This window comes from Poecilia formosa, unplaced genomic scaffold (genome assembly GCF_000485575.1).
Source record: "Poecilia formosa unplaced genomic scaffold, Poecilia_formosa-5.1.2 Scaffold37, whole genome shotgun sequence".
Classification (NCBI taxonomy): domain Eukaryota; kingdom Metazoa; phylum Chordata; class Actinopteri; order Cyprinodontiformes; family Poeciliidae; genus Poecilia; species Poecilia formosa.
In genome coordinates this window covers 202063-216044 of record NW_006799976.1, presented here as the reverse complement: position 1 = coordinate 216044, position 13982 = coordinate 202063, and the positions used below count along the sequence as shown (strand labels likewise).

Sequence of the window (13982 nt, the reverse complement as noted above, 5' to 3'; positions counted from 1 at the left end):
CTTGGTTAATGTCAAGTTGTCATAACAAAGACATTTTGAATAATGTCAACTTTGTATTAAAAGTGTCATAATTTACCGAATGACGTTTTCTGACAACAGTCATAAATATTCATGAAGGCTTATTCATGTGCATGACAGGTTTTATGTCATGTTTATGAAAGTGTCATGACAGTTTTATTCAACCCCCTTCAAATAAAGTGTTACCGAATTGTTTTATTTCAGCCACAATGGAGGGTTTTCAAACATGAGCAGTTTGTTTAGGGTTACGTGACAAGATCTCAGATTTAAATCCAGACTTTGACTAGGCCACTCCAAACCCTTTACTTTGTTTTTATAGAGGTGAACTTGCTAGTATTCTTTCTTTCTTTCTTTCTTTCTTTCTTTCTTTCTTTCTTTCTTTCTTTCTTTCTTTCTTTCTTTCTTTCTTTCTTTCTTTCTTGTTCTGGTTTTGAAGCAGTGAAGTGCAGTGAATACTACCACCTTTGTGTTTTCTAGTTGGTTTAATGCTCATTTTTCAGGCTCGCTCTTCAGTTTGGCAGCAGACATAAAGGGACCCATACGTTCCAAGAAGTTACACTTTTGTCTCCTCAGTTCCACAGAAAATCTTCTTGACAATCTTCAGAGTTGTCTAAATACCTTTGGCAACTGTGACATGGGTTTTTGGCTGCTGTTGGGAAGCAGTGGTTTTCCCCTGGGGAAAACTATCATGGGTGGCATTTTGGCTCTGCGTCTTTCTACAATGAAATCATGAATTGTGGAAGCCCCAAAGACTTGGAGAAGGCCTTGTAAGCCTTTCTAGACTGATAGATGTCAATCACTTAGTTTTTTAATCTTTTTTTTTTTTTGGATTTCAGATGTGTTGCTTTTTTCGCCCTTCTAGCCTACTTCATGTTGTCAGACAGGCTCTGTTTATGTGGTTTCTTGATTCGAAATATCTGAAAGTAAACCTGAACTCCACTTTCCAAAAAAAAAAAAAAAAAATTCCTTCATGACTATTGATGAGCAGTTACTTTGTCCCATAAGTGTAGGTTGGCAAAGAGTTAAAGAGTTTCACTTTTCTCTTTTTATCAATGACATGAAGGAGATACAAAGCCTTCTGTACTTCCTCAGGATGTCTTTATCTGATGATTCGATGCATTTTACGTGTGACACAAAATTGTAGAAACATTTGAGCCAACAGCTACACAAGTTCTTGTTATAACTTGATATCAGTATCTGGCCTGCCTGTGTCTTCTCTGTAAATTTGCACGGAGCCTCTTCCCAGCAGTGATCGCTGAGTATGTTTTACTGGCAGGCAGTGAGGGAAATACATTTCCCCAGGCACATGCTGCATTGCTCCGAGAGTGCATGAGTAAGACGCTCTAATATCTTAAGAGACGGAAGAGCTTAAGTGGAGAACAGCGAGTCTCTTCATACACCTCCTGCTCACACACACAGAAACATAAACATATATATATATATATATATATATATATATAAAAAAGCCAGACTCCTAGTCCAGCGTTTGACCGAAGCAGCTTTAGGCGAACAAGGGCTGCATTATCCAGGCAACCACCTCTGTCTATTTATGAGTGTATCAGTTCTGGTATCATCCAGAGTTCAAATAGGGCCTCTCTTTCTCTCTCTCTCTCTGCCAGTGAGTTCTGTGTGAATGATTGTGGAGGTAATGAAAGGCATCAGGGTAGTGTGTTAGTGAACGGTAATGACTCCACATTACATTAGCGCTCTGGTTTGCATCAAAGGGAGGAACAGAGATGGATCTTTGGGTATATAGCGATGAAGACGTTAAAGATGGGGCAAACAGGGGACACGAAGGTCATCATTAAAAGGATATAAGTGTGCTTCAGTTACTAAACACTACTTATTGGCGGCAGCAGCAGCAGGGAGCCTTGAATACAGTGACATGAAACATTAGACTGTAGCTGCAGTACGCCCGGAAACGATTCGCTGCTTCCTTTTTTCCACATTTGGTTATTCCAAATTGTAATAAATGAATCACTTTCCTCAAAATCCTGGCTGAAGATAGCCGAACTGAGCCAGTGGTGTTGCGTTCAAAGACGCGAGGCTGTAATTGCTGCCCAAGGTTGAACAACAAAGAATTAATCAGAGGCTGTGAATGCTTTCGTTAATGTGATTTCTTGGTTTGCTATTTTTAAAAAGTTTGCAAAATACTCAGAAAAAAAATAAACAGTCGACATTGTCACAATGGGGAATTTGTGTGCAGAATTTCACACATAATTCAATACAGTTTGGAATGAGGCATTAACACAAGAAAATGTGGAAAACTGTGAATATTACCAAACAAGTATGTACACAGAAAAATCAGATATTTACATTCACTCTATAAACAGACACATAATTATACTCCCAGGTTCTGACATTAAATCGGACACATATATTTTCCTGTTTTAGGTCAGTGTAAAGAACATTTAGGACCACTTTGTCTTTAGCTGATTCTGAAAGCCCAGGCCAGGCTATGGTTTCCAGACACATGGCACAGAGTATCTGAAATAACAGGAGACAAACCTGTGAATGTATTTCAAGGTAACGGCTTGTTGAAAAAAAATCAAAAGATAAACAAGATGTCAGAAAGAGAGAACGGTTGACCTCCAAAAGTCTTGGTTTATCTTTGGGTATCATTTACTTTCTTTGTTATAGCACCTGTACACAAGTCTAAACAGGAATCATGCCTTCCAGGACATCTGGCGATGAATAAATAATCCATAGCGAAATTAGTCCTGCACCAACTTGGGGAGAAAGGCCACTCAGCAAGAAATAATCCAGAAAAAAAAAAGCAGATTACAGTTTTTTAAAATGCTTTCTCCCTCTGTGGAGTACAGAGGGAGGAGCATGATGTCATTTGGGGTTTTGCTCCAGGGCTGCTGTGTTTCACAAGATAGATGGCATCATGGGAAAAAACAAAACAAACAAAAAAAACCTGGTGTGGAAATATTGAAGAAACACCTCAATACATCTTTCAGGAAGTTAAAGCTCAGGTAGAAATTGTTGTTGGAAATGGACGAAGACTTGGCACCTAGCTTAAAGAAGATCTCCTGCAAGGCATGCTTGTTTTGGAAGATAAGGAGTTATCTGAAAAGAAAGTAGCGAGACACAGCCCAAGTTATGATGCAACATCTTTAAATGAAGAAACGCCTCGGGCTAAATGAAAAGATTTCCACATGTACTCTTTAAGTTGCTCCTTTCTCTGAAAGTCTGATTGGATATTTCTGAAAATGCCTTCAGTAATTTGGATGTAAAATGAGAACAACCGCACAACTACACAAATGTTTTTTAAAAGAAAAGTAAAAAAAAAGAAAAGTCATAAGCCACAGCTCTTGTAGCTCCTCCAGGTCATGGTGGCTGCTCCCTTCGGCGTTTATGCTGTTACTAAGTGAATTCTTAGTATAATTGAAGTGTTTAACAAAAAGCCATTGGAAGCATAGAGATGTGCAAAGTTGATTGAAAGGATGAGGTATTTTCCACAACACATTCAGGGATGACTCCTTCTTCTAGCTTGTTGGCTGCTGTGAACTAGAGCTAAAACAGATAACAGGAAGGCTGAGCAGCAAAGGTTCTCCTTTTTAACTTTCCACCTCTGTTTGATGGATTGACGTGGCTCTGTAAACACTGGCAGCTTTATGGAAATGTCAGAGGTAAAATAGGTCTGTGGGGAATAAAAGTCATGACTGAAAATCATAATTATTTTGTCTTTAAAATGCCAATAATAGTAATAGTAAATCAATAGCTTCACAGTTGTTGTCCCCTTCCTACTGCCGTTTTATGTGTGTAAATGAACCATCTCGTGTGTTTATTTCCCTTAAGTATTTAAATGAATTCTCAGAATAAAAAACCAAAAAAAATACTCAAAACTCGTAGAATTGATCATTTTTGAAAACATGATTATATTGCACCCAGTTTGGTTTAGTTTTGATTCTTTTCTTCGCGTATTAGCCCAAACAACTCATAAAATGCAAGGGATTATAACACTTTACTAAAACAAAAATAACTAAACAACCTCATAGATATTATTTGCTTGAATGACTTATTCATGTTCTTTAGTGCATCATGAGTAGAGAATGTAAAAATTACTTTGTCAAAACTGATAAGAATTGTTCTGCTAGCTGCTATTGGCAGAGGTCAGGTCGAAACGTCCCCACCGACAGACGGCTCCTATTTGTACCCAGAAAGGTTGGGTATGAAACAACCCAAAACTACAAAAGTACAAGACGGCAAAGAGGCAAAATGACCAACAGCCTTCTTATATCTCCTGTTATAATTGTTAAAAAAGAAAGCAGAATGAGTGGGAATCTGTATCTGCAGGGGAAGGCTTTAAAATGAAAGGTTGGGTCGTCAGACATTTTGTTTTCCATCACGCACTGGCTCAGAAATGTGCACATAACTTAGTATGTTACTTCAGATTTGCACTAGCTAGGCAAGAAAAAAAAAAGACTTATTTGTCTCCGTCCATTTTGGATGAACTACTGGCTCGATTTCTAGCGACGCCAGTGTTAGCAGCAGCTCAACTGGACTGTAGCCGCAACACTTCTGTGTTCATTAAACTCAAGTAAAAGGAAGAATTTTGCACCCATACGCTATCCATATTTGTTTTGGTACAGTGCCAGTCGAGATTTTGAGGCTATTGTCTTTGTCTCTTTAAAGTTTATCAGCGCGGAAGTCCCAACGAACTTTAAAGGAGCAGGAAACGAGCAGCTGCTTCAGAGTTGAGAGGCTATCTTTAGCATGGTTCTTATCTCAGTTTTTCCATGTCCAGAAGTGGGTCGCGGCGCTTGTGAAAAGGTTACAATGCTACCAGACGTGACACAAACGCAACACCTGCAGTCGCAAAGAGTTTGCTGCCTAAAAAGTAGAGGAAAGAGAAGGTCAGAACGCTGGACCGAGAGACAGAAGCCACGCCTGGAGGTTGTCTGGAGAATCACAGCGGTGGACAACGTCGTAAAAGTTAGTTAGGATGCGATTCAGGTGTTGCTGGGGGAGAAGAGAGAAGTGATTAAATGCTGTGAGACTTTTCGCATGAGGGTGAGAAAGGTAGAAGTGAGATCCTTCCCCCACCACGGATTCACACACTTATCCTCCGTCTGTCTTTCACACACTCACGTTGGTTCACACTTCAGATGTTTTCACTACCAGGCAGCCACCTACTATCCGCACAATACTTAATACGATGATTGAAGCTGCAGTCATATTTGCCTTTTTAATTTTGATATTCCATTTTCATCCGTGTATTGTCTCTTCCCACTGAAGAAAAATATTCAATTATTTATTTAAACAGATGCGGCATTATTCAACCGCCGTTGCATACAAGCATTTCCATCAACACTTCTTCAGTGGAAAATGTAGCACACAGTTGATGTCTGTGACACTATAGAGCACATAAAAAACAAAAAAGGTAAGGTATTAAGTCGGTTCCCAACTTCCAAAATCAGAAATGACATTACTGCTGACATTTGTTTGTATTTTCTTAACTTAAGCTTCTCGACTTTTTAACACTGAGTTCTAACTTTTACAAGAAATTTTAATTTAACCTTTATGAAAGCCATCATTTTTATGCTTCAACAAATAAAGTGCTAAAGGAATCAACAACAAATTAAGGCAACGGGACATCGTGACGACTGACGCATGCAGGAGCCACTGACGGCAATTTCCAGTAAAACAGTAACTTTAAGCAATTTTAAAATCTCACTTATAAAGCGTATTTGTCCGCAAAAAATAGTGATGTCAATGGCCTGTTATAGTTGAGACAATCGATTGTGTTGAACTGAGATATTGTTGAGCTTTCTTTGCCTCATTGATTTCCTCCTATCTTTCTTGCTTGCGAGGAAAGAACTAAATAGATACAGTATCTCGCAGATGAAATACATTCTGTTACTTAAGCTGAAAATGAAAAAATAATAAGATATTTATTATTTTTGCCACAAACTCTCCATTAAGAAACTTGGCAGGAAAACAACTGTACATAATTGATAACATTTTTCTTTTCTTTCTGCAGCTGCTAATGTATCGACTGTGCAGAAACCTGAACCGACCAAGAGTGGAAACTCAGTGACTCAGCTGCCATCAGTGGCCCCTGCTGCTTCCAACCTTTCCACTGAACCTGGAACCAACAAAACCAACATGACCGGAACTTTCTCCACATCCGCGCCACATACGAATCATCCATCATCGAATCACAGCACAGCTTTACATGATGCTCCACCCTCTTCTGCGCCTTCGACCAGCTCCGATCAAAATAAAACCTCCTCCCCCACTCCCGTCTCAACGCCTGTCGCCACGATGACTCCAGCGGCGCCCAACACCTCGGCGCCCAACGCCACGGCGCCCAACGCCACGGTGCCCAACGCCACGTCGCCCAACGCCACGTCCCCCAACGCCACGGCGCCCAACGCCACGGCGCCCAACGCCACGGCGTCCAATGCCACGGCGTCCAATGCCACGGCGCCCAACGCCACGTCGTCTCGAGGCATCACCATTTCTCAGCCGTCCACAAATACTAATCAGTCCAGCCATGCAACAACTAAACCCTCCCCTGTCACCACCACGGCTCCGCTGAACATCACCTCCACCCATTCAGGGAGTTCATCACAGCTCACCATGCAGGGCAGCAGTAAGTACAAAATAAGTGTCCAGCTTTTGTCCTGGATGAAGCCCAGAGTGAATTGAAGCGACAAAAGCGGCGTTGTTCTTTGTTTTCCAACGCACACCAGCCCGTCTCTCCTCACTCACAAACACAAACGTCCCGTTGACGTCCTGTTCAGGCGCCGTCACTACCAAGCACTACATGATTATGTGTTTGTTTGAGAAAGGGACTGAGGCGTCACGAGACCCAGGCTTTGACCATTCAGTTGTCTGTCTTGTATATCTTCCTGCTACTGTCTGCCTTTCAGATGATTTGTATATCTACAGCTGCAGATATATGAATACTCAGTTTGGACATCTTTTGTCTTTCAGTAGGGGATTTAATCTAGGCCATAGGTATTGAAGTAAAAGAAATGCTTCTTGTCCGTTGAGCATCTATTCCAGTCAGAGTTCTCGCCTTGTTCTTGTCGCTGTGTGGTTTCATTAGGCCTTTGGGATTTTGTCATTTTCCATTAAACAGAGGAACAGGTCCTTGTGGTTACTGTTAGTTTAACCAGAGTATGTCAAACAAAACTTGTAGGTGTATTAAACATTGCTCCATGGCGACATCCTTTTAGGAAACAGCAAGACAGAAATGTTGAGATGCTTTCCAGATCAATGAGAGAACTTTGTTTAACCACATTTTAATCATAGGTTTATTTAATTTCTGATGAATATTCATTATTTGTTTATTCATTTTCACGTTTAATCACATTGGAGAACAGAAACACTAATCTGTTTTTAGGGTTTCATGTAATAAAAATAAATCAACAGAAAGTGTTATATTGTAGTGAAGTGGAATGGAAATAATAGTTTTCAAAAATATTTTTAGGAAATTTTGCCTGTGTAATTTAGCATCCCATCGTGTTTGACTTTTCTGCCTAAAGATGCATAATAAGCACTCTGAGTGCTAAAACAGTGCCTGCATTTAGCTACAATCACAGATTAAAACAAATAACTGGCATTTACATTTGTACCATGTTAGCTGAAAGCAAACATTAATCTGCCATGGCGGACGATGCGATTGCATTAAACAGAGAAATGGTGCCTTACTGATTTTCTCCCTCCGACAGATTCTCATGACTCTCCCGGACTGGACCCCCTTCTGGTTGGCTTGGTGTCGGCGTTCGTCATCACTGCCATCGTCATCACGCTGCTGCTCTTCCTCAAGTTCCGCCGAAGACAAAGCGGGCCACGGTTTCACCGGCTGCAGGACCTACCAATGGTAAACCGGCTGCCTGCATTTAGGCAACACTGAGTCTGTCAGATGTTTTCAAGCTCAGATATTTCACACAAAAATATGGTGGGCCTCCTGATTCACCCCTACTGTCCCAAACTGTTCCACTTCCTAATGTGGTTGCCATTTTTAAGTTTTATATTCACGCAACGCCTTACAGAAGTATTAAAAAACCACAACATTTAAATATATTTTTAAGGGGCTTTCAAGTGAAACGAGCTGGCAGTGGTGCACAAATATGAAAGTAAGAAGGGAAATACCCAAAGAAATGTCAATGTGTCCTGACACTTGAGGCATACAGTGTAACAAAATAATTTTATTTTGTTTGCTTGATTGTTTTAAACATAAAAGGAATTTATAACCCTTTTTTCTTTTATTTAAACCATTAAACGTCAGACTTTTATTCAGAAAATGCTAATAACAGCAAACATGTTAGCATTAGCATGTTGAAATCAAGACTAAATATTATCTGCTACTCAAATCAAAAACTATGCTGCCACTAGCTACAGTATTAGCAAACAGGCTGCAAATAGCATGTAAGCTAAGATTGTGTGCTATACTAACAGCAGCTATTATTCTATCATTAGCTAATATGCTTACACTATTTAGCCACCAGATTAAAACATAATCGCATGGTTGTATTTGGTAATTTGCAGACCATGTCTAATAGCTCCTTAGCTAATACTTTTTGGCATGCTAACACCAACTCTCCTCACATTGACTCTGACAAGTGCCCTCTACGTTTGCTGTGTTTGCACCGTATGCTATTTTGGAGTGTCCGAGTTTAGGAGGAAGAATGCATTTGAAAGCCACACTATTTACATTTTTATTGGTGGAAAAAGGCGCTGTGTATCCAGGCAATACTCTCTTAAACGTTTTTTTTTCTCCCCTGAGGCATAGCTCCACTGTTACAAGGATTCCCAGAGTCTCAAACAGTTTAAATTCCCAATATATCACCTTTTTTCCTCTCTTTATGTCAGTTTATGAGCTGGGTATTCTCAGGTCATATCAGTAACCAATCTGTCCAGTAATGTGATTATTATTGTTTTGTTTCTTTCTTCTGTAGGACGACATGATGGAGGAAACGCCCCTGTCCATGTACACCTACTGAAGGGGTGTGGAGGCCCAACCAAAGTCTTTTCTACTCTTGAAACCAGGACAGTAATGCTGTGGTTGTTGAACCGGATCTTCTTAATTAGCACCAAACAGAAATACACATGGGTAGCAGTAAGTGTATGTCTGGATTGCTTTTACTTACCCAGATTATCTGGACGCTTAGCTGACACGGACCTAATTTAAATGGAAGCTTAACGATGAATCAGCCAGGAGGAATCCCTTTGGAAAGTGATCCGTGTTTGGTGTGTGATTTTGTTTTTCTTTTCTTTTTTTCAAACTGGGGGGGAAAAAAGCCTTTGTTCACTTCTGTACATATAAAGTTTGAGGTTGTAAATATTGTTTTGCCCTTCAAGTGGTTGATAAAAGGTAAAGCAGAAGGAAACTGCTTTCGGTGCCGTCAGTCAGTGACGCTCAGACCCAGGCTGGGGCGATCGTGACGCTTCGTTGGGTTTAAGTCGGTACAGAGAGGAAAAGTAGGGAGGGAGGAAGAAACCTTCTGATTTTTCTGTTAAGAAATTTGCACTTTACTTTTCAGGGGTAAGTGATTAGGGAAAACAGAGAGAAATTTAGATTCCGGGGAATTTGGAAAATGGATTTTGTAAATAGATTATCGACATTGTGCTTTTAAGTGGGTTTTTGTTGTTGTTGTTGGGTTTTTTTTTTTTGTTTTAAGCGTTAATAGATTTGTGTCTGTCAGTTGCGTACCAGTGAGGAGTTGCAGGCATGGCAGGGATTATTTAGTGTTTGATTGTTGAAGGTTCTGTTGTTCTCAGGCATTTAGTCCAGAGTGCCTTACACATTTCAGTGAAAAGACCTTTGATTTCTCAATTTGTTTGCCGGATGAACAAAATTAGTTTCCAGATTTTAGCAATTATCATGTTAACACCCAGCCAAAGTAATGAAACCGCGCCGTTCACTTGCTGCATGTCTTCAGTCGGCACCGATGGAAAATAAAGGTCGGACGCTTATTGCTAGCATTGCACATACTACTGATGCTGATTGCCAACATATAAAGGGCGAAGAAGTCTCCATTCAAATTCAGCACAAATTTAGAATAAGTGGAGCCACTTGGCAAGACGTTGTTTTACGTTCAGAAGTATTTTGTAGATTTTTACTGTACATAAGCCATATTTTATGCAAATATTCAAATGAAAAGAGTGAAGATGTGCATTGTCTCCAGTTAGGCATGGGCTGGTTATCTGTATGACATCTGTACTTCACATCACTTGGTTCCTATTACCTTATGGATCTGAAAGTTTTATAATAAAGTATCAGAGAAAGTGCTGGTAACTTGATACTGCTGCAGTGTCCCATTCCCCTCCCCCACCTATTGCTTCACAATGCCAGTCGCCTTGCTGAAAGAAGACTACAGCACATTTCCCTCGCTTACAATAAGACTTTTTTGCATCTGGTAAACATTTCTGGTAACCACAAACACAAACGGTCGTAGGTTGAAAGCTAAAGGACAGACATCCATCCACCTGGCACTTGGATGATGTTATAAACTGATTTTGAATTCAGGTGTGACATTTCATGAGACTGTTTTAATTCTAGGTTGTCACAGAGAAAGTCGTACTGAGCCATGCCTAGATCCGATGTGGAATCAAACCCAACGAGTTTGAACTCAGTTTTTGTGTCATTGTATGTCTGCAGGAACCACTGATTCAATTAAAACACAGCAGAAATGTTGAATGTGCAAGTTACACGCATTTGTTTTAAATAGTACATATTCATAAAGCAATGTTACGTTTTCCTGATGTTAGTTGATTTTTTCAGCATCTCAATGACAGAAATGGTCTCTGTGTGGCTGAGGCTGCAGGTCTTTAAAGCCCACAGCAAATCATTCATGGATCAATGTCATCATGACATGTGTTAAATGAATATTTCTGCCATTTGTAAGTCACAGATTGCTTTTTTTTATGATTAAAAATGTTTTTTCTCCCGTGTCAGATGTCTGCCATAACAACTTCTGACTTCAGCCAACAGAAACTCTGTGAAAGCGTCTATTCGTACATGCCGGAACACAAAAGTCGATCTCTTGTTTTTCTCGGAAACAGACGTTTACTGTGGGCGAAAACACAAAACGCGCACAGAGAGTCCCTGCATGCATCAGTGCTCTGTTTCACACAAGGCACACTGAACAATAAAGGGCAGATTAACATAAAATGTCAAGAAAATGGGTTTTATTCATGAGTCATCATGGAACTTCAGACAAAATATGACTTTTTTTTTAAATTGTGGTTTCAAACAATATTTGCTGCAAAACGAGGGTGGTGAATGCAGTACTGGTTTAGATGTTTTAAAATGCCTCAAAACAAAATAATCTTTTATTGCAGAATTATAAAATAATCCTGGAAGTGGTAGAGAAATCCAATCCAACAAATTTTAATTGACCATTGCCTCAGCTCCTCCAGACTAGCCACAAACAACTATCAAGCAAACACCTGGTGGAAGAGCATATCTGCTGGGCTTGTTATATGAACTATTTCTCAGTCCACCTCTTCCGCGAAAGTTTGTGAATGCTTGAAAGAGGAACGTTGTTGTGTTGGCCTGCTTAAAAGCAGAGTTTTGGGAAGAGCAGGAGCTTCTTAAAGAGACAAATGTGCTAAATTGCAAAGTCACATTTCTTTGATGTACATTTGATGTATGCAGTATTTTTGTAACAACTGAAAGTGACATAATTACTTAATAGTGCTTTAAAATGACACTATGTGGCTGGAAAACAGATAATACCTCCCCTTTAAATAAAGAAAAAGCATCTTTTGTTTTCAAGTGATTGTTGCTGATACTGGGCCACTGGTGATTTTGTAAAAAAAAAAAAAAAATAATAAGCTGTTTATATTTAAGGCTGGATTGGACAAAACGTTTCAGTGTGAGTTCATGTTATGTAAATCATCTTTAGCAGGAAGTGTGGTTGATGAAATAGCGTCTTTGTAAATGCTGTACAAAACGGAAATTTGGTAAAGTGTTACGTTTTGCATTGAGTTGAAATGTTCCAACTTTGTTTTATTACACGCAGCGTGTGTGTGCGTTTGTTTGTAATACCTTGTGGGGACGATTTTTCTGACATATACTACGTTGGGGGGACCAATTGCTCCTTGTGGGGACCGGAGCCCGGTCCCCACAAGGGGAAACCCTGTTTTTGGGTCAGGGGACAGAATTAGGGCTAAGGTATGAATTGAGTTTGGGATAGGGTTAGGGTTAGGTATGTGATGGTTAGGGTTAGGAAAAGGATAAAGGTAAGGTTTAGGCTGTAGAAATGAATGGAAGTCAATGGAAAGTCCCCACAAAGATAGCAACACAAACAGGTGTGTGTGTGTGTGTGTGTGTGTGTGTGTGTGTGTTAGATTCAATGGATGCAGCACACAGGAAAACCGTCCTCTTGAGCAACACACAGGATGGATGTGTGTGTGCCAACCTGACAGAACAACTCGCGGCAGACATGACGGCACGAAGAAGAGCGCGTCATCTGTCTCATGTAGGCAGAGATTGCTTGCTCCTTAATATCGATAATGGTTTTTGATTTCTTTCCCCCTCCACTTTGGTCAGTTTAACGGCAGCCAAAAAGCATCGCTCACTGGATTCCTCCTGGGCTGGAGAGTGCACCATGGGAGGATAAGATGCCCATTAAAAATCCATTACTCTGCCCAGCGTGGCAGAGTAATGGATTCTAGCATTGTGCCATCCATGATACCCAGAACTTTAAGGCCAAGTCTGTGATTCTTTAATGTATAGACTATTAAAAGGCTGCCTGTGTGTTAATTATTGAGCATAGCTGCATCTTATCTTCTGATCAAATAAAGACAGCACTTTAGGGCAATTTGGACTTTCTTTTTTACTTTGCAAACGACCAGGGATCAGTTGTCTCAATACAGATCCCACGGTTGCCCTGAGCAAAGTTGCCCACATCAAAGCACCACTTCGCCCTAGCAAGCTATAATCAGAACTGGCTTTTTAGTCGTCTCCCAAAAAAAAATCAAACAATGCGGTTTAGCAATCAGCCTGTCCGTCAGGACCTGTAATTTTTTGTAGTCGGTGCCGCATGTGAGTAGAAGCTACGGCAGCTATTACAACAGTGCTGTTAGTGTGGCTTTACATTGAAATATTGTAAAAAAACAAAACAAAAAAAAAACAAACCCACTGTTTCCCGTGCTTTATCGTTAACCAGAGGCGCTGCCAGGAATCGTGGGCCCCATGACAAAAAATAAAATCGGACCCCCCGGCGCAACTAATGTTACAATTTTTTGAGTATATTTGAACCATCAAAAGCATTGCAATTTTAAAGGCTGGCAACTTGCTTTCTTTGGTCCAATACTGAGACTAGCATAATATTTACTGCTAGTGAATTTTCATTGCAACAGTCTGCATACTGTATGTAAATAGGTTGCCTAATTTTTTATTATTATTAGCTTTAGCTTACTGAAATGTCTCTCCCCAGGAGCAACAGTCATAGGCAACATGCTAAATATACATAAAACAATCCAGACTTCTCAAAAACTGCTATGTTTTTGCATTTCATTCAAGCTGCAGTACATAACTTTAATAAAAATAAAGTTTTTATTAAACAACATGATGACAGCTGTCATCATGTTGTGACAGTTTGCTATGAGACAAATAATCTGTGAAAAGATCTATCTTCTCCACCTCCTCCCTGAACTACTATTGCTGGATAAAGTAATACAATGTTCCGGCCAAAACAACCAATCAGAACCAGGAGGAGGGTCTTAGTGCTGTCAATCAACCTCATTCTTTCACTGCTAAATGTGCTAATGGTGGAGAAACAACTTGTTGTTACAGGAAAACCGTTTATCTGCCGTCATTGGTAGCTATGCTAACTAGACTGAGCATTTACAACAGGCTATGCTAGCTGCAGGATAGGATGAGCAGCCACGTGAGACTGTGATTGACAGCGTTAAAACCCGCCTCCTACCACTGACTGGGAGAAGGCAAAGGAAATAGATTTTTCACAGATTATCTCACATACTATACTGTCACA

At 40.1% G+C, this 13982-nt stretch overlaps 1 protein-coding gene across 1 annotated transcript in view; it reads left to right on the top strand.

Annotated features, from left to right (window-relative positions):
• The window catches only part of LOC103137033 (uncharacterized protein P19A11.02c-like), a 12920-nt gene extending 2639 nt beyond the window's left edge, over positions 1–10281 (top strand). The window contains exons 2-4 of the mRNA XM_007550543.2: positions 6008–6622; positions 7707–7858; positions 8937–10281. Of these exons, the coding sequence (XP_007550605.1) occupies positions 6008–6622; positions 7707–7858; positions 8937–8981 (812 nt within the window). The 3' untranslated portion in view covers positions 8982–10281. The remainder of the gene's footprint in view (positions 1–6007; positions 6623–7706; positions 7859–8936) is intronic.
• Positions 10282–13982: the final 3701 nt, after the last annotated feature.